This window comes from Calliopsis andreniformis, chromosome 2, assembly GCF_051401765.1.
Source record: "Calliopsis andreniformis isolate RMS-2024a chromosome 2, iyCalAndr_principal, whole genome shotgun sequence".
Lineage (NCBI taxonomy): Eukaryota > Metazoa > Arthropoda > Insecta > Hymenoptera > Andrenidae > Calliopsis > Calliopsis andreniformis.
In genome coordinates this window covers 5,097,716-5,117,254 of record NC_135063.1, presented here as the reverse complement: position 1 = coordinate 5,117,254, position 19,539 = coordinate 5,097,716, and the positions used below count along the sequence as shown (strand labels likewise).

General features: G+C 36.2%; 2 protein-coding genes and 1 pseudogene across 2 annotated transcripts; all 3 read right to left on the bottom strand.

Moving 5' to 3' along the window:
- Nucleotides 1–1,942: 1,942 nt before the first annotated feature.
- On the bottom strand, nt 1,943–11,691 carry Y-h (yellow-h). Its single transcript, XM_076392878.1, has 5 exons — nt 11,475–11,691; nt 6,251–6,390; nt 4,589–4,933; nt 4,132–4,381; nt 1,943–3,670 (listed from the first exon to the last, which is right to left on the bottom strand). Exons 1-5 carry the CDS (start codon nt 11,689–11,691, stop codon nt 2,730–2,732), a joined length of 1,893 nt encoding a protein of 630 aa, XP_076248993.1. The 3' UTR covers nt 1,943–2,729.
- LOC143188564 (5S ribosomal RNA) lies at nt 5,583–5,703 on the bottom strand (annotated as a pseudogene).
- Nucleotides 11,692–14,182: 2,491 nt separating the features above from the next.
- Nucleotides 14,183–18,511, bottom strand: LOC143184846 (major royal jelly protein 9-like). Its single transcript, XM_076387366.1, has 7 exons — nt 18,082–18,511; nt 17,757–17,983; nt 17,084–17,244; nt 16,783–16,998; nt 15,631–15,902; nt 15,406–15,538; nt 14,183–14,602 (listed from the first exon to the last, which is right to left on the bottom strand). Exons 2-7 carry the CDS (start codon nt 17,977–17,979, stop codon nt 14,375–14,377), a joined length of 1,233 nt encoding a protein of 410 aa, XP_076243481.1. The 5' UTR covers nt 17,980–17,983; nt 18,082–18,511; the 3' UTR covers nt 14,183–14,374.
- Between the last annotated feature and the right edge of the window lie 1,028 nt (nt 18,512–19,539).

Below are 19,539 nucleotides of genomic sequence, written 5' to 3'. Positions count from 1 at the left end.
GACTGTTTCGAATGACGATTCTCAGCAGATGAGTGCTGGGATTCTGTATGGGGATATGGTTGGAATGAATTTAGTTCCTTCGATTGAGAAGGAAGAAGATGAGAATAATAAAATGGAAAGGAAAATGAACGAGGATATTGAAATGAGACGTGCTGAAGAGCTTTCTTCAGTACCTCTTTATTCCGAAAATACTTTTTATAATGAAGAATTAGCTAAAGAGTTGGATCAACAGTCTGACACTTTGACGGACAATACATTAGCGACTTCTGAAAACAATTTTGATATCTGTTCAGTGACTGATTCAGTAGATCTATATTTAGATTCTTCAAATTCTAATGACAATAGTTGTACTAAAAAAATGCCAGTTTTAAATGAAACATTTAACATAATGACATTGAATATGTCGAATGAAGAAGAGACTGAATATATAATCTGGAAAGAAAATACTGAGAATCAAACGAGTGATGGAATTACGTTAGACGAAGACATAGAGACTACAGAAGATACTGAAGCTGAGAACATACGTAATGAAGAGAGTATCATAGTTGAAAGATTAAAGACTGAGGAAAGTATTAGAAGTGAAACCATCATAGATGATATGACAACCGAAGAAACGAAAAAGCCCATCAAAGAAGCTGATATCGAACTCGACGAATTCAGAGACCAAATTGAGAGAGAGATGTTAAATATAAATAATGAAGAGTATGATGACGCTGCTGAAGAGATAGAAGGCGGCAAGCAACTGTCACCCATGAATATGGAAACTGACCATGAAGAGAAAAATATTGTTAACCCAGAACCAGAAGTGACTATAAAAGTTGTTATAATGTTTTGGTTCATCGTTATGTTTTTCTATATCCGATACTTTTATCAAAAAATCTGTTCCTTTGCGCATATTTCAAGAACCACTTCAACCTTAAAGCCTTTCGAAGTTCATACTGTGTCTACTTCTACCTCCACGCTTCTCGAAAAAGCAAAGTTCATTGAAACACTGACAGAAGTATCTGAAAATGATGAAGATGATTCTACTGAACATTCAACTACCGATCTTGAAGAAATGGACGATTCTTATTCAGACAGAAGTCTGCGTCGAATTTTGAGTTCAACTGGCATCAATGCATTGCCAAACATTATGGAAACCAGAAGTGAAGACGACAGCGATGAAATCGCAACAGAAATTGAAGAAATGTCGATGAACTTGAGCACACATGCTTCAAAATGCAGTGAGCTCTCTCAGCGACCTTGCTATGACCAAGAAAGTGTCAACGAACGACTTAACTACATTTTATTCAATAGCCAAGTCAAAGTAGGAGGAGAAAGTAGTTCTAAGCCTATGGAAACAGCTGCTAACGAATCGGTGTCCATTTTTGACCTCGAGGAACGAAAACTGCTCAAAACTGAAGAAGAAATCAGGACGTTTCGGTTTGAAGGAGTCGAAGATTCTAGTTCGTTGAAGCTTCTGATGGAAGACAATTGCCAAAAATTATGCGAAGATCAATTGAATATTAGCGTCAAAGCGGAAACCAGAGAAGAAGTATTGGAATCTGAAGAAAATCAGATGAGTGACTCGAAAATAGAATCGAAAATTGTACTTTTAAAAAGTAACGAGGAAAGCTCTGAAAAGGCATTGAACATGAAAAATGTAATATCTTTAAAACAAGGTACATCAAGTTCTGAAGAAGGCGTTTCTAAACAGGAAAACGTTGAGGAGAGTAGAAACTCTGTTGAACAGACAGAAGTAGTTTCACCTAAATCCTTGGAAGTGAACCTGGAAGAAATTGACAGCTTCAATTCCACTTACACGAGACCGTCAGAACTGTCGGGAAGCACTGGTCACTCAATAGATTTGACTGAAAATTCGTTAGATGAATTCTCGATTGCGTCTGATCAAGAAGCTCAATGAAAATAAATTTAACAAATCTTTGTTTTATATCTTCAACTTTTTAATTTTTCTTTTTTTACAGTAGTAGAAACGAGTTTTATCTCTGAAAATAATTTACAAGCATTTCTTTTAGTTTCAACAAAGTTTTCCTCCTTGTAATATAAACACTGTTCATTCACGTTGTATTTCATCATTCTTGTTGTATTTTGTAGGTGAGCTTCAGTATTTGAGTAATAAATATTTCGTCAGATTGTAAATTTTTTCGACTGCATAATGTCGTTTACGTGTGACGAAAAGATGTATTTTATTGTTTCGTAACTTTTTTTACAGTGATTCATTAAACGTATCGCCATTCATTTAAACTGAAACAGTTCAATACATAATGCATGAATTGATAAAGAGTAATGGTCATCGTTAACAGTCTACTTATAAATATTTATCTTAATATTAAAATCGAAGGCTAATTATGACACAAAGATGTATATCAAGCGAACCTTCTATATTCTTCCTATTATGACCATTACTACTTACAAAAGAAGATAAGATCTCATAAGTGAGAGACAACTGACAATGTTCCTAATTTGAAAATTACAATAAAAAAATAGTGTTCCCTACAAACGAAACGGTTACAGAATTAATTACAATGACAATGACACTGTGTTATCTTGTTACTTCTGAAGATAATGAACTCGAGGTAGTTGTCACGCTGAGCGATAACATTCTTCACCATCGTCTTCCTGAGGTAACAAGATAGCATAACCCAGCCCTCCTTTCTCTCATATTTCTGACAATTTTCTTAAAGTTCGCAAGCAAATTTTCTTCAAGTTTTCTAAAGCTTCCTCAACATTCAACAAGTTTCGTCATAGCCGTGTTCAGAACCAGGCACAATGTGATAAGGATCGCAGACGGTATCCTTAACAGCTTCCTTAACGTTCGCCCTGTACACCCTATAATTAATCTTACTATTATCAATACTCCCATAGAGATACATGGCCAGCCTGTTAGAAAGGACCCAAACGTTCTGGTCGTACTCATGATCGACCCTGATATCATTTGGAAACACCAACGACACATTATTAGTGCCAATAACCCCGAGATTCTGTGGAATGTATTCTTTCCTGGTGTCCCAGCACCAGACGGAGTCTCTAGTGACCATGTTGAAGAACATGACGCCATTTCTATCTACAACCGACCCTGAGGAGTGCCCATAATCCTTGGCCCTGGGCCTCCCAATCGGCATGAAGTAGTCTGAGTTAGCTTCAATATTCCTCTTGTCCTTCAAGACAGACGTAGACACGGCGAACTCTCGAAAACTGGACATCGGATGGAAAAACAGAGTTCTGTCGCCGTGGATATCCACAGGACTCAAGGCTATCCCGAAGATCCCATCGGTCCAGCGGAATTTGATACCATGAACATCATACTTTGCAGCTAGAGGATCAGGGAAAAACAGATGGTGCTGAATCCTGAAGGAGGAATCCGTTTGGAAGTCGTACACCAATAGTCCGTATCTGAAGACATCTGAGGCGTACGCTACTGCAGAGCCACAGTCCTCGTTTCGGATATCTACGACGATGTTCGTGTACAGGGAGTCCTCCTTCACTTGGTCTTCAGGTATAATATATTTCCTGATAGGTGTGTCAGTGATCAGGTTGAATATGACGATCGCTGGAGGGCACACCTGCTTGGGACTTTTTCCAACGTCCACTTTGCCTGAATCTAGGACCCACAGACGGTCGCACTCGTCTACTTGGACTCTGAAGACTGACGTCAAGCCCTCGCAGTTCCCTAAAAGTGGAAATTTTGAGTTTTGGAAGAAAGTTAATAATAATTAGTAAAGTAGCTAACTTTACTTGAAAAGCATACTGCATATGTATTTCAAAAGTGTGACAACTCAAAAAATATGATTGTTTTATTACAGCTATAAATCAGTTTAGTAAATGCACCTGTATTCATTATAAAAACTTCTACTTAAAGTTTAAAATTATAAAATGTATGCAAAGAATATTTCAAATGTAAATCACAAATTATTTAAATCGGTTAATGCAAATACTCGTTAATGCATAACTACTTTTTGGACTAATTATTCAAATCAAACAACTTTCATTAAGTAAAACCACTCTTTATGTTAATATCATGCATTTAATAAATAATTATCTCCCAAACTCATAAATAGTTTCTTGCTTCTACTCGAAGACATACTTTTTTGAGTTGTGTCACTCTTGTAACACATGTCCGATATGACAAACCTGATTGATGCCATCCCCAATCAGGGTAAGGTGACAATTTTGGGCTCTTCGTCTTCGAGTGCTTGGGCACAGTGGCTAACGTCGCCGGAATGCCGTCTCTCCACTTCGGCAGCGTTATGAACACCTTGTCCCTCCAAATCTCAAGACCAAGTGGCAAATTGTTTTCCGCAATGTACTCTCCATCATAGATTGCCGAATCTCGAGCCTCGATACTGTTATACGTGAAATCTACAGTAGACCACGCATAAACCTGTAAAAACAATGAAGATCATATGCCACACCTGAAGAGATATGAAAATTTAAAAAAAAAACCAGAAGTTCAACGCTTGGACTATTGGATACTTAAAAGCACCAGTGAAAGGAAAAGTAATAGGTGAATGACCGAAGCGATGTCACGCTCGATAATAAGATTAATTTATTCCAAGTGTTCGAGTTGACATTGAGACATCGAACCCACCAGCTCCATGGCGGGGCCCACGTAATCATTCTCGACGTGTCCTCGACCCGAGTCGTAATTGAACCCGTGAGATTCGAGCTGATTCACCGAATAGGGGTCCGCCTTGAGTCTGTTCGGATTCCTTCCTGCTGGTCTCGCATGAAACCTGTTCCTCTCGAGGGACCGTGAAAAGTACTCGTTCGAGTCAGGTGTTGAGCCGTACAGGTGATTCTGGTATTCGGGAGTCGTGGGCAACCTGTCCACTGAATTCTCGTCGCTCGCTGTAGTGTCTGTATGCTCTGGACAGGTTATGTGCCCTGGAAACTCGTCGTGGTTCGATATCAGGGTCTTGTAATTCCTCAGGGACTGGAGAAAAACATTGAGAATGCTTGGTGAAATTATTCACAGTGTGATGGGTTATAACAGTTAGAATAGTATTAGTAATGATAGGGATCTTGAGAGATCACTTTCCTCAAACTCTGGACTGAAGGATTACTAATGGACGATACTTTCTCGTGCACTTACAAAACGTAGATAGCATTCGCTAAGTGATTAAACTATGTTCAGTGGCAAATTTGATAAAATTGGATATTAAAAAAGAGCTATAGTGTTCAATTTCGTTAATCTCGCGGTATACAAAAAGGTCAAGAGTCACTTTAACAACCTACAATAGCCAAAATTTACGAGCTTCAGCATAAGGTAAATGATCCAATACTTGAATATTTAAGATGTCAAATGTCCCAGTAAGTGGACAACTGAAACATGCAATCTCGACGCTTCAGCTTAAAATTAAATAAAATTAGCGCTAATGTCCAAGTACCAGGATATGGTATTTACTCTTAGAAAGCGAATACGAACTTAGTTCTGTAATAAAAACGAGGGACGAAGATGTTGGCGATGATACAATCTTGATGAGTGTAATCGTTGGTCCGATTATTTAAATTACACGAAGTTTTTTAAGTTTCTATATTATAAACTGATTCAAAATATAAAATTTAGAGATAAAAAAAGTGTATGCCAACAACACGCGGAGTTCCCAAGCGGTCTCCCATCTAAGTACTATCCGCGCCCAACGTTGCTTAACTTCGGTGATCAGACGAGAACCGGTGTATCCGAAACGTGATTTGGTCGTTGACAAAAATGTGTTCTTATTGATTGGATAAAATGGTGCACAGTACAATAGAATCTCAATCAAGTCTCGGTGGAACCAGTAAATGTAAGAATAGGACAAGTCCAAAATTAACTATCTTCAAATAATCTCAAAACTATATCTGGACCCCAGAGCCAAAGTGCATTAAATAACACAGAAAACAAGTGAACTTAATACATTCTGAGTCTGGAGTCCAGATACGTAAAATGCTCAAAATTAGATATTGGGACCGAATATGTCAGAATATGATGTTCCTACTGGTACTATTCTTCAACTCACATCTTCAGTAGCTTCTGAGCGAGTATTTTCATCTTATTCAGAAATATAATTATTCAAATCTAGTTTTTAAAAATATACTGCCTTCAGACTGACAATTGTAAAAATTAGCAAACCCTCGAATCCCCCCTTAAGAATGAATAGTTGCACACTCGCGTGAGGTACTTTCAAATCCATCGATACTCAACAAAGTAACGTCGATCACCATCAATGTTGAGCTTCTGCTCATAAATTGCACAACAGAAATTTCTTCGTACCGAACGGAATCCCGATGAAACGCTTTCCTGACCGAATGCCTCGTGACCACGGGAAAGTGCGTTGGTTCCAGGCTGGCTGGCGAATTGTTGAACGCCGATCAGGCACATGGACAGCAGCCATGGCACCACACTCGCCATACCTATAAAGAAAGGATATTTCGATGTGTGCATGTAGGTACTTACGAGTATACGTCGACCTTCGTTGACCGATTTCTCAACGAAGTTCACCAGGTTATCGTAATCGCTTTGGCGCGCGTAACCGTTTTGCTCGGAGCAACGAAGTCGGGGTCGGTCTGATAATCGTTATGCAATGGAAAGTGAACGATATTTAAATGACCGAAGACGATTTTTTGAATAGATTAAAATGCTTGTTCATGACCTGCCTTTAGGTAGATAACTTGACTTTTAATTGGTATTAGGATTAGTAATATTAACACATTCACAGTTTTCTGACCCATGTATATGGGTCACGGCAGTTTCAATAATGGTTTTTATTTATTTATTTATTAAATCAACAGACCGAAGTCCGTTAATTATATAAGAAAAAGAAGATAAGACATACATTTTAACTGGATTGTTGAATCTCTGACAGAAGAATATCAAGATTGTCAAGTACATTTTGTAGGTAATTATTAGATTCTATTCATTATTTTTTAATTTAAATTTTTAGTCATTTTACAAAATATGTATTGCTTTCTTGAATATTGGAGTGAAGTACATTTTGATAGACTGTTAATAATTCCCTAGTTCGATGTTTAGTGAAATTTTAGTTTGTACATGTAAATAATAGACTTGCGAAACGTTTGAAATGTGAGATCAGTAGCTGATCGCTCGATTTACGATAAAAGATTCATAGCAATGCTTTTTACCGAAGTGGGTCCATGAAAGTCAGCGGAGCGAGAGAATATGGGCGCGACTCACGATTGCAATGGTGCCCCATACTTGGCTATATCGTGACAAGCTTCTGCAATTATCGCTACTTTCCTATCGATCCTCTGCTAGTCGAACGTGCTCCTTCCCGATCGAGTTCGACGTTTAAACAGTGGAGCTCTGATGGGACATCGTGATCAGATATTCATTCGAAGCAGATAAGCTTCTGCTATCACTACGCCTTTTATAGTCGATGATTTAGCACTTTATGGTTCAAGATTCTTAAGAAAAAAATTGAAAAATCTGGCAGCGAAAGAAGAAAATTATATAGAGAGAAAGTTCTTCCTATCTAATGGTACATAAATATACACTGAAGATTATTTAATTATTGAACTCGCCATTATTAAATTGAGCAAATGTTCTCTATAATGTCCAACTCAATTCGTAATTGTATTTAAACTTAATTTCTATTTCTTTTTAACTTATATTCAATTTTATTAGCTAAATAACTGTATTAGCCAATAAGAGTATCAGCTATATCCTTTGAGAAGCAGGGTAATCTTTGAATTATGCTTTCATACGGAAACACTAGAAGATAGTAAAAAGAAATGTAGCTTCTGGATGCATTTCTCGGTCAGAAGCAAATTACTTGAAATGCAGAGGTGTCGAGAGGTAAATTGAGCGTGAACTACACCGAAATCCGAGGATTGCATCACTGTTCACATAAGAAACTCTAATAACCCATAATTAACGTGCGCGTAGCACGAACGAAGGAGTCAGGAAGACTGCGAACATAAAAGGAAAGCCAAGACGTTCGCAAGAACCGGGATGAATCTGCGGTGTAGCTGCTTTCAAGGTGAACACTTTCGCTTGAGAAATCTACTAATACCGATGCGAAATGTGTATAATTTCGCGACAATTACCTGACTTCCATTATCGAGTCCTAATAGTGATTTAATGGATTTGAAATTACCTCGATTAAAATACCTATATAAATAATATATGTAACTCTATTAAGGTCATTGAAACTAATAAGTTGCTCTTTATTACATTTCTTTCAATGGAAAAAAATAGTTGTCGCTATATTAACATAGCGTGGTTCAGAAGTAATAAAGTAGAAAGATAGTTCAAATGTCAAATGGCTCTTTTATTTCTGAACCACCAAAATGATAATTCTACAAAAGAATATTTATACAGCAATCAATTCAATTTTTAGATCTTTTTTGATCATTAATCGAACAAGCTTCGCGTATAAAAGTATCAATGATGCAACCCAAAGAAGAACAACAATTCTACTTAAAAGAGAATTGAAACTGAAAATTCTTCAAGTTCATTCATAACGTTCATTTCAAATATTATTAATGAACATATCACATTCTACACATTGGTGTCACTACCTTGACAGTCCAGCTGCCAAGTGAATGCAAAACTTACGGATCAATTCAGTCAGTATCGACGAACAGAGTGCCAGAAGGATTCCAAAGATGAGCAAAAGGTGAACCAAGGTTTCTCAAGGTGACCCACTGACTCTCTAGTTCCCAGTAACCTTTTCACGTGAGAAAACGAACCAAGACAACCGAGTACTTTGCCGAACGAACTTATAAATGATACGAACTCGGGTGGTTTTAGGGCTCCGTGTAAAGAGCGCGAAGGATGGTGGTAAAATAGAGATGTCCGGACGGGATGAGTCCGTGGATGTTACCCGACTGCCATATTCGCTATCCGGGTCATAAGTGTGTCTAGGTGTACTACGAAAGGAGAGAATGGCGAATCCCTTCTCTCGGAGAAGATTTTCCCTCTCGTTCGTGTAACGAGGTGCCAGCGGTATAGGTCATTGGCGGCGAGTTCATGGGAGCTCTGCTTCGTGCTCGCGAAATCGAGAAATAAGAGCCACCCACGCTTAGAGAATCCCTAGGGCGAACCGACTACCGAAAATTTTGTTAGTTAGACATTTTGATGGATACTTCAACTGCATGGTTATTAGTAGAATGTTATAGAAAATGTGTCAAAGAGAGTGGAAGTATTGAGTTGTCGATTACGAATAGCATGACATCTTCTTAACTTAATGAAGGACGTCAACTTTTACGAAATATTGTCAGTCTCTTTAATGTTAACGCTTATTGAGTGCTGTTAGAAAGTATGCTATCACTTCGATCGAGTGAGGACTTGTATTAGGTAAATTTGAATTTTCCGATTCAAAAGAAAAGTTAGCCAATGTTTTAAATGAAATTTTGTAATTTTGTAAAACTTTTGCTGAACTCTTCTGAACATCTTTCATTTTCATTTTACCACTCATTAATTCCTTTTTTGTTACAGGTTCTTGCTGCCGTTTTTCTCCGAGAGACATGGAGTCGAATGAGGCTGAGGAATCTACGAAGGCTTGATTAAAGGTGACTTGATCGGTGGCATTTTGGAGCGTACAGCTGGCGATTCAATCGTCACTGTTACGTCGGACATTCCGATTCACTTACTATCTTTGAAATATAGCCTTAGCAATAGAATCTGACGTGTTATTACATCTCGTTCATTAAATCTCAATTAGAACTGCATGTTCGAGAAGTTAATGACCATAGTTAAGTTGGAAGAATCAATTTATTTAATGATTGTGTGTTTTCTTTTCAAAACTTTCATTCCAAGTATTGTTTCATTTTCCTCTTGCAATAGACTTTTCTGAAGATGGTCTCGCGGAATCTTCTCGAGAGGCAATTTTCCGCCGATGGCACGATATTTAGAGCAAGTTTTAAGCAATCGTTCGAGTCTAGACGTTTCGAAACCGGGAATCTTATTCGGCTGAATGCATCGGAGCATCGTTACGTCAGCATTAATCTCGTGAGAACCCTTTAAGTTTCTTCGATCAACGTAGATACTGCAATTTAACGATGAACCGAGAGAAAGAGCTGAGGAGAGAAAGGAAAGAAGAGGTGGCAAACAGAGAGGGTTAAATAGGACGAAATACAGATTGAAATTCCATGAGGATAGTCTCCCATTCTAGACAAAAGCGTTTCACGCCAGTTAATGATCGCCTATGTATTACAAAGCGTGCGTAATAATTGCATTACAATATTTCTGTTGCGCTATAACGATTATTTCATGGCGTGGGAGTGTGTAATGCTTAGACCTCGAAAATTTAAACCCATAAATTATTTATAATGAAATTTTTTAGTAATAGTATTGCTACTATTAAAGATTTTTACCTTACTATTACTGTTTACTACTGTGCTACTGCTACTACTATTAAAGTAAAAATCTCTAATAGTAGTCTCTACTACTATTTATAATATACATTTTATTGGGTGTTAAACGCTTAAGTGTTTCTTTAAATTAATTATGAATTTAGCTAAGTATAAAGATCTGCTCACACATAACCATACCGTGATCGTGCCATAACCGTACTTCAGCCATGAGTTCGCTGACAATCAGATCTATTCAAACTGTATTCTTCAGAATTTTCAAGTTAGCAGAATCCGAAAAAATAATCAGAATTATATCATATTTGCTATCATTTTCATCATGAAAACAGCATCTAATAAAAAATATAGAACTTGGAATTTCATTGCTAGAAGACCTATGATGTGTTTGAAGGATCATGAAAAAAAATGTCCCCTTCGATCGAATTCAAGGGGCCTCCAGTAGAAAAGCAAATATCCTTTGCAAAGAAACCTTAATTTTCTCGATACAAAACACGGACTAGTATGAACCCTTCTATTCGAAAACAGGGAAACGATATTTTCACCACTGCTATTGAATACTGAGCGCGATTTTACAGTAGAAGTACTGCAAAAAAAAGTACGGCCAAGTGTGAGCTGCTCCATGCCAAAGCTAGAGAACTAAAAAGTATTCTTGGCGCTGTTACGGACAGCACTGGTGCTGTCACAGTACGACTAAGTGTTAATCCTTCTCTACTCGTTTCAAAGAATCCTAGACCACGTGCTCTTTCACTCTCGTAAAATTAAAGAAAGCTTCATCAAATGCAAGAATAAAACCTAGCAGAGTTCGTATAATGATCGTAAAGTTGGATTTACGAGGGTTGCCGATGCTGTAAACTGTATTGTTTTCCGGAAAAGTCTGCATGCAATTATTCTACAAGTGCAACAAGTAACACCTAATTCTAGTGTTACATATTGCCATATTTTGTCAGTGACTAAGATGAAGTACTACTGAATGTATTAGTTAGCACCTTGCTTCCTAACATTGCAAATGCCAATCAAAATTGTAAACTTTCTGAAATCTGAAATTTAAAAATTTAATTCCGAAAGTTTGAAATCTTCAAATTTTAATATCTTAAAATTGTCACATTTTTAAATTCTAAATTCTTTTAAATTATTTTCCACTTTCTCGTTAACACCAGACTTACCTGTACCAGAAAAGCTTCTTTGTACAGCCATTTTCCGCTCCACGCACTTAAGGTCGTATTTGGGAGCAGAGTTGTCCCAAGTATAAGCGAAAGAATGACTCGGAGAAACGTAAACATAGCCATTGAGTTTGTTGAGCGTGTCGGAAGACACCCAAGGGGACTTCGTCCAGCGGCTCTTTCCGATTTCCGGCTTGGCGCTCCTCCGCTTCCTCGTCATGGCATCTCTACGAGAATGGTCACGGGGATCATTACACGATTCAATTAGAAGCTCGATAGGTTCATCGAGAAAGTATCGGAAGAAAACGTGCACCGCAATGTAATTACCGCCACGTTACCATTCAAGGTAGAATTTCGAAACGCTTGAAGTTGTTGGTACATGGTTATTTATTTATTTAAGAAAACCGCGGTGTTACGGTGCGTTGAATTTTTGCAAAACATTGAAGCATTTGTAAGTACGGTTTTTTATAAAAAGAATTCATATTTTGGAAGAATTTTAATCTTTGCAGATCTACTATTAATATCGTTTTTTATTTAAAGGGATATTATTTAGAAAGATTCTTTTTTAGAATGATAGCAAAATTTACATTTTAAGTGTTCTGAAATCTTAAGTCCCCTTTCTTAACACCTATCAGATAGAGTAGAAATAATGAGCAAAATATCTGCTCCCATTTCGATAGTTTCCCAACGCACCCAGAAGAAAGAGAATTATCTGAGCGCCAAAAGAAACAGACGAGTGAGTGCGCACTTTCCACCCACACGAGAAACTCTTACCTGAATTTCATTACATCCGCTCACGTAATTCATAAAAATATATTTTTTAGCTACAATAAGATGAAAAATGTTAAAAATATTATAATTTACTGCGAATATCGTAGTTAAGCAACGAACATTAATTTATTTATGCAACAAATTTCAACTCATTGCGGAAGCTTTACTTGCTCTTTAATTAAGAGTTTTAATTTCAAATGCGATACATTTACATAAACAAAGCAATCCATCACTTACGCTGGTTCCTCGTTGCTTGCTCCACTTTTTCACTAGTTTTCCATTATTTAGAAATCAATGCAGCGTTTGCGGTATAAATGCAAACGATGGAAAAAAGAGGGAATGCAGCGGGGTGATTTCTAATTTTAATAATTGTATGGGTAATGGAGCTTATAGTCGATGAACTACGAGAAAAGTTAAAATAATACAAATAATTCGCATTACCTAAAATGGTATCAGCTTGGTTCCGGTGTTTCGCTCAACCAATGACGCGAGACTGTTCAGATTTAGCATAAACAACACTTTCCACCGGAGATGGAGATTACTTTCCGTTTCACGAATCGCTCCCTCATAAAATCGTGAATTCACCGTCAATGGTCGTATCTTTACAACTCGAAGCGGCTAATAACGCACTTAAGTGATTTACTTAACACTTCAGACTGCTCCTGCAGTCATTATAACTAGGAAGATGGCGCTCCTTTCGCTGAAGACTTTTCTTCACTTCGCCAATTCATTGCTCATAAACTGATTTAATTTTGTGATCATCAAAGTTAAAGATCGCCTCACTAACTCACAATATTGTATTCGGAGTTTCTAGATAGTCGTTGCAATTTTATTCTTCTCAATTTCTTGCACCTTTAAAGTAGTTTCATCCTGTTCTCTCTCTGGACTTAGTAGGACACCGCCATTTTGAAGTTCAAAGAAATCCTTCAATTTCTCGCGGTTACCTCTTCTTCGCCAATTCTTCAAGTTTTTCTTCTCAGATTCTCGAATATTCCCGCGAAAATGCCCTCGACAAGCGCGCAGAACCGCCCGAGGTTGTCTAATCTCGCAGACTGACACTCGAAAAGAGATAGTTCCCGCTAAAATCTCATTCGGCTGCGCCGAGAAAGCAGAAACGATCGTTTTTTACCTACCCACGTTTTCCAACCTTCCTTTTATATGCATAAGGCTGGTACTATCGAACCATCTGATATATTTTTATCACAAGAATGCTTTCTGATCGTGTAACCCGTTTTCCTATAATAACAGTTTTCTAGACATGGTTCGATCTGATTAAAAAGTGAAATTTTACGCTCACGTCAATCTTACATGAAGCGATAACAGACTGCTTCTGACAGTTTCTTTGAGTTATTGCTTGATTTTGTAAAAATTCACTTTCCATCGATGTCGTTTAATTATCTATTGCCGTTTCTGGAGCCTTAATTTTTTCAAATTATGTTTCTTGTAATCGTAACCGTTTTTCATATTTTATTACATTATTTTTGACACTTGGCCGAAAGGCAACCAGAACACTCACTGTTCAAGCCACCCAAAGCATCCGTCTTTTATATAATTCACCACTTGAGCTACCAAAGAGTCATCAGCTCGCAGTATCATGTCCTGTAATCTAAATTTTAGATTTGCATAAAAGCGAACTACTGGGTCAGTTGCGAAATTCGCGACCAGATTTCTCAATCAGTGAGGACCCTATGGTCACTTCAGAGGTGTCGTAATCTCAACAATGTCTCGAACGCCTTGAAGAAGAGGTTTTGCTCAGATAAGGCGATTATGCAAGTGTTTCGAGTAAATGCAAATCGGTGTTTCAGTTGACCCAAATGTGACACTCATAATCGATAGATTCCATTACTCCATAACGCGTTGACAAGACAGATTTGAATTCCGAGCTTTTTAAATTACTAGGAAATTAAAATTAGGTTAAAGAAACTAATTTGAGTAGCAAATGGTTTTTTACATTATTATTAATTATTTATATAGAAAGTTCAAATATCTTGTAGATTATTAAAACAACAAATTCGATTTGTGCAAAAATTTGCAAATATTTACATATTTAATAAACATATTTTACATATTTATGGAATAAGCGTTTCTTAATTCTTTGTTTAAATTATTCCAGTCTCCTGTACTTGTTGCTATCAACGTCCAAAAGATGGCGGCATACAAAGGGTGCCACTGATCAAAGAGTTCACTTGTGCCTTCAGTATCCGGAAATTAATTTCGTTGAAATTTAAAGTACCCGTCGCTATACGCTGGAAACGATTCGTTAGCACCAGTAACGTTTCTCCACCGTACCACGACAGCGATTCTTTCACTTTCATTCCACTGGTAAACTGAAGTGTCTCGGAATTCTGGGCAATCACCACCTACAATCAAAATATTCTATTGTATCGCAAATTTGTTGCAACAGTTACGTAACTCAAAAGTAATAATTTTACATGAAGATATAACTTCACACAAAAACCAGTTGTTTTATAATTATAACTTTAGAAGTTATTTTTTAGTTACATCATTGCAGCGAATTAACAATGTGTAGAATCGCTATGTGTAGCGATTGAAGATGTATAGCGATTTGTGAAGAAGTATTCATTTCCATAAAACATGCGCAACGTAATAGTTCCGTATATGATAATTAAAATTTTAAAAGAAATGAATAAGTAACAAAAGTTTCTCCCTAACAATATTATCTGTAAACTACACGGTTGCTTGAAAATGCAGTAATCGTGCTACATAAGCGTGCGCCAGTGATCACGCCTGCGCAGTGTACACAGTGTTTCCGCACCCTAAAATTTAAAATGCTTCTTCCAAGAAATATAACTGTCAGGCTTTTTTATCTATTTTCTCGAACATTTTACTTTCGAATTTCTTCACGAAAAAGAATATTAGGCTAAAATTATTGAAGTCTCTTGTCGAATTTACAAAATTACTTTAACAGGCCTGGTTCACAGAATCAGTAAGACTCGTCTTTGTAGATTTAACAAAGCTGCTCTTACTGTAATCAAGCTATCTCTGTTAATTTTACATTTTTTATAATAGATTCTACACAAAGCTACTTTGCTTAAATCTACTTAGAAGACATTTGCAAAATTTATATAACTATTCCTTTCTGTGTTCGACCACTAATTTTTTTTTTTAAATCATTTTATACGTTTATTGTCACTCTACTCACGATATTATCACTCGTAAGGCGCCTAAATTCGTGCCAACATCCAATCGCAGTGTTACCCACGAGTCCGAAAAAGAGAGTTCCGACCCTCGACATTGCCTTAGCGCTCGATTGGGTAGTTAGAACATCCGTATACCTAAAGTCGAGCAAAACACACTATTATACATAAGGACTTAAGCTACTCTGAACTTTCGAGGAACTTATGTATGTTCAAGCAGTTATAAATACTGTGTGAAATTTGCGTTGCCACTTGGCGACTGAATTAGCTCGCGTGTCTTAATGGAGACCATGTTGTGAGATGTCATAGGACTGGTGTAAAGAGTTTGAGTCAGTGGAGATATGGCCATTCCTACAGGACCATCGTCGAAAGTGAAGCTTACATCGTCGATCGTATAAGTTCTGTACGCTGGGTCGCTAACCAAAGCACTCGATGTGATGCGTCGGATTGAGTTACCATCGTAAACCAATATGGCGTACCCCTCGACGTCTGCCAAGTACACCTGTTACCAATCAATTGACCATTAAATACGTAGTATTGCTATTTGGCAACGTACGTGTTATTAGGTCATCCCATAAATAATTCAAATAATTGTAGTCAGGTAGGTAACCCTAATTTCGCCAGTACTCTCAAATTCGCCACTCATGAGAAATTCATTAACTTATAAGCAAAATCACTGAATAACACTATCGTGAAATTTGTAGAGAGAATGAACTTCCTTTTACTGTGTTTCAACCAAAAATTACGATGTACTGATGAGGAATAAATATTTTTGTAAAACGCGACATGGTCACGTAAGGGGTTCAAGATGACTTATGCAAAGCTCTTACCTTGTCTCGTGTGCAAATTTGCTACTAAGGCAGACAATCCTGTCAGTTTAATTAGTAAACTCTGGAAAAGAATTCTTTTAGATCAAATTAGCAACCCCTTTCGCTGTAGCGTAACGAAATTGCGTATCCTGAGTATGATAATATCGTCAGTTGCAGCATTTACTATTTTGATCTAAACTATAACTAAAAATTTCTTTTATGGGTAATAATTTACTGTAAGTGTCAGATAAGATCCTAGGCTTTATGAAACACTCAATAATTTCACTAAATTTATGTTTAGAAATATTATACAATATTTTAAACGTTAACATGGCGAAATTGGGGTCACCTACCTTCGGTGCTATATGCATTATTTATAGAATAACCTGATACTTGATAGTGTATCTTCCTATGATTTCTTTTTTACACTAATTGAGAATCTTGAAATACTTTATTATTTCTCATAAAATGAAGCACTGATATAAACTCAATTTTTCATTCATTTTTTCATACATTCTTTAGTAAAGTAGGCACAGTAATAAGCAGTTACAGTGTTAAGTAAGCGACACTTACAAAAGTTCTGGAGCAGCGGAATCCAAAAGTTTGAACAACGGGAGTCACCAGTAATCCTTTACCTGACGTAGTATTAACCGCGACGTCATGCGGAATCTGCACTCTTTCGATTAAATTGTCGGTCAGCAAATCAAAAACAAGGAGTTGTGGAGGACACACTGCGTTATTGCCGATTATACCTGTGTCCAGAACCCATAATCTATTGCACCTATCGATCTGAGGAGTCAAGAAAGTTAAAAGGATCAAGAAAATTAAAAAGAAAACTGATAGAAAAGCGTACTTGTAAGTAAGTTACACTCACCGCGACTCTATAAACACTTGTTATACCAGTACAGTCCGTGTTGGTCCAATTCCAATTGGGATAGGGCTTGAGAAGGGGTCCACCCTTGCCCTGTTCGTTAGATATGACGTTCAAGGAGGAAGGCACTCCCTCATCTCTTATTATAGTCACGAAAATTTTATCTTTAAGGAAAAACAAATGCTAATTTTACATGAAACGCTGACGTTCTTCCTGATATTAAAGACAAACCGATATGAGTCACATTTTCGAAAAGTTTTAGTTTATACCTTAATTCTACAAGATAAAATTTGTATTTTTAACAGAAAGAGATTGGAAGAAAAACGAGGATATAATAAAATACGAGTTCATAATATAGAATTGAGATTCAAGACATCAACCGTTTTTAAGAATTCTACTGTTTTTTTTTTTACAACATATACTATCGTGCATATATGTTTGGACACTTTCATTATTATTAAAAATGCAAATACATTTCAAGTAAAATTCTCTAATATAGTTTTAGCTGCAGAAATTACCTCAGACGATTATTGTCCAAAATTTACCAATACCCATGAAAATAATATTTGAAATTTGTTAGTATACATAAAAATCTGCATTTCATACGTTTACAGTAATGCGTAATTATCTAAATACTTATGCACGGTATTATAGATACAAGAATAGTGTACTTTACCTCTCCAAATATCAACATCTATAGGAGCATTCGTGGTGTAGTTATATTTGCCAGACTGGATAGCCGCTTGCCTTTGTGTATCACTCTCGAAGACGAAATCCAAGTAATACCACTCGAAAACAGTTTGCATATCTTCATTGAATGTTGGTGGTACCGCGACTACCACTTCACTCACCAAATAAATTGTGCAAATGGAGAACGCGAATAGCCATGGCGTGAACATGCTTCTATGAAAAAAATATTATCCCCATGGATTATCCCAAAGGAGCAGGATGAAAGCATAAAGAAAACAAAATCGAGAAATCGTTAAAGTTATCTAACTTACAAATAATTCACGGACCTTCTCTTTATTGAGTGATTAATTAACAATCGAATGATGTACGATGCACTCGAACATAAAGGAGATATCGCGCATAAAAAAGAACAGAAGGTGAATGAAAAATTTCATTTGCAGTCCAACAATAAATATCGGGTAGTGACCTTCATCTAGCGATAAGAAAACAGAGATAATGAAAGATTGTACAGGGAAAATTGTGCCTTTGCATATTTAACATTCCCCCTTTTCTGTTATGCGCAAATATTTTAGTACCATTAACGGACTCGCGAATGCTTGGTATAATTGTTAAGCGCAGATAAAGCTTCGTGAAAGCTGCTCATCATGTGACATGCTATCAACCTTCCTATAGAGGAGGTAGTTCTTTTTGGAGAACAAAGTTATGACTTTGTCGAATAACTTCTCATTCTGACATTTACAAAATGGTGAAACATATTAATGTAAAATTCTGTTTTTATGTTTACTTTATTTACGATTGCATAGAGTTTTCTTAAACATTTAAACATTGGAAAACTTTTCTTTATTTTACATTCATGAGTCAGCACATACTTAAATCATACAAAATTCATGCAAATTATATGTCTCTGTTTAGAGTTTAATTAGCGCTATTACGACAAGAGTATACCTCAAATTTGAAACATCTAATGAAATGGCTTTGAAATATATAATTAAGGACTATTTTTATATTATTCATTGATGAATTCAAAAATATCATAACACTATTTAACTTTAGAAACACGCTCAGTTGTTGAACAAGTGGAAGAAAAGTCTAACTATGCTATAAGGGAAATGTATCAGAAGTAAATGTAATACTATTCAATAATTAGTCAGTAATCATAAAGGAATGCACTAAATAAACAATATTCGTTTTTGAAGGCAACATATTTTGAATAAATATTTCCCTCGAAAAAACTAGCATTTAAAATCGACAACAGTTTTACACGAAAAATTACTTGCTTAAAAGGAAATTAATTTTCCATTTGGACTTATCATAATAACGTTTATTTCATATTTACTTCAATATATTCAAAAAGTGAGTTTTTTACAAACAATAACGTGCCTATTATTAAATACATAAAGTTCAATTTTAAATTTTGTTCCTTTTATTTATAATTAGAATTTAATTTGAAATAATTAGAAATAGTTTAATAACACTGTGTAAAATGTTTAGCTTTAAACATCTATGGTAATAATAGATAACAATGATTTTAGTAAATATACTAGTACGTATATATAATGTAGAAACTTAAAGACCTAGCAGGGGGTCAAAATTAGCATTTTTAAATATGTAAGTGATTATAATGCAAGCATGTACAGTAAATTCTGTAGGAATTTAATTACTGCAAACTGGCATTCCCCTGCAAGTAAGCAAATCATTTGTCATTCATTCATTGCGATCACAACTAACTCAACGACTCATTAAATAAAAATCATACTTCTTTAGTTAAC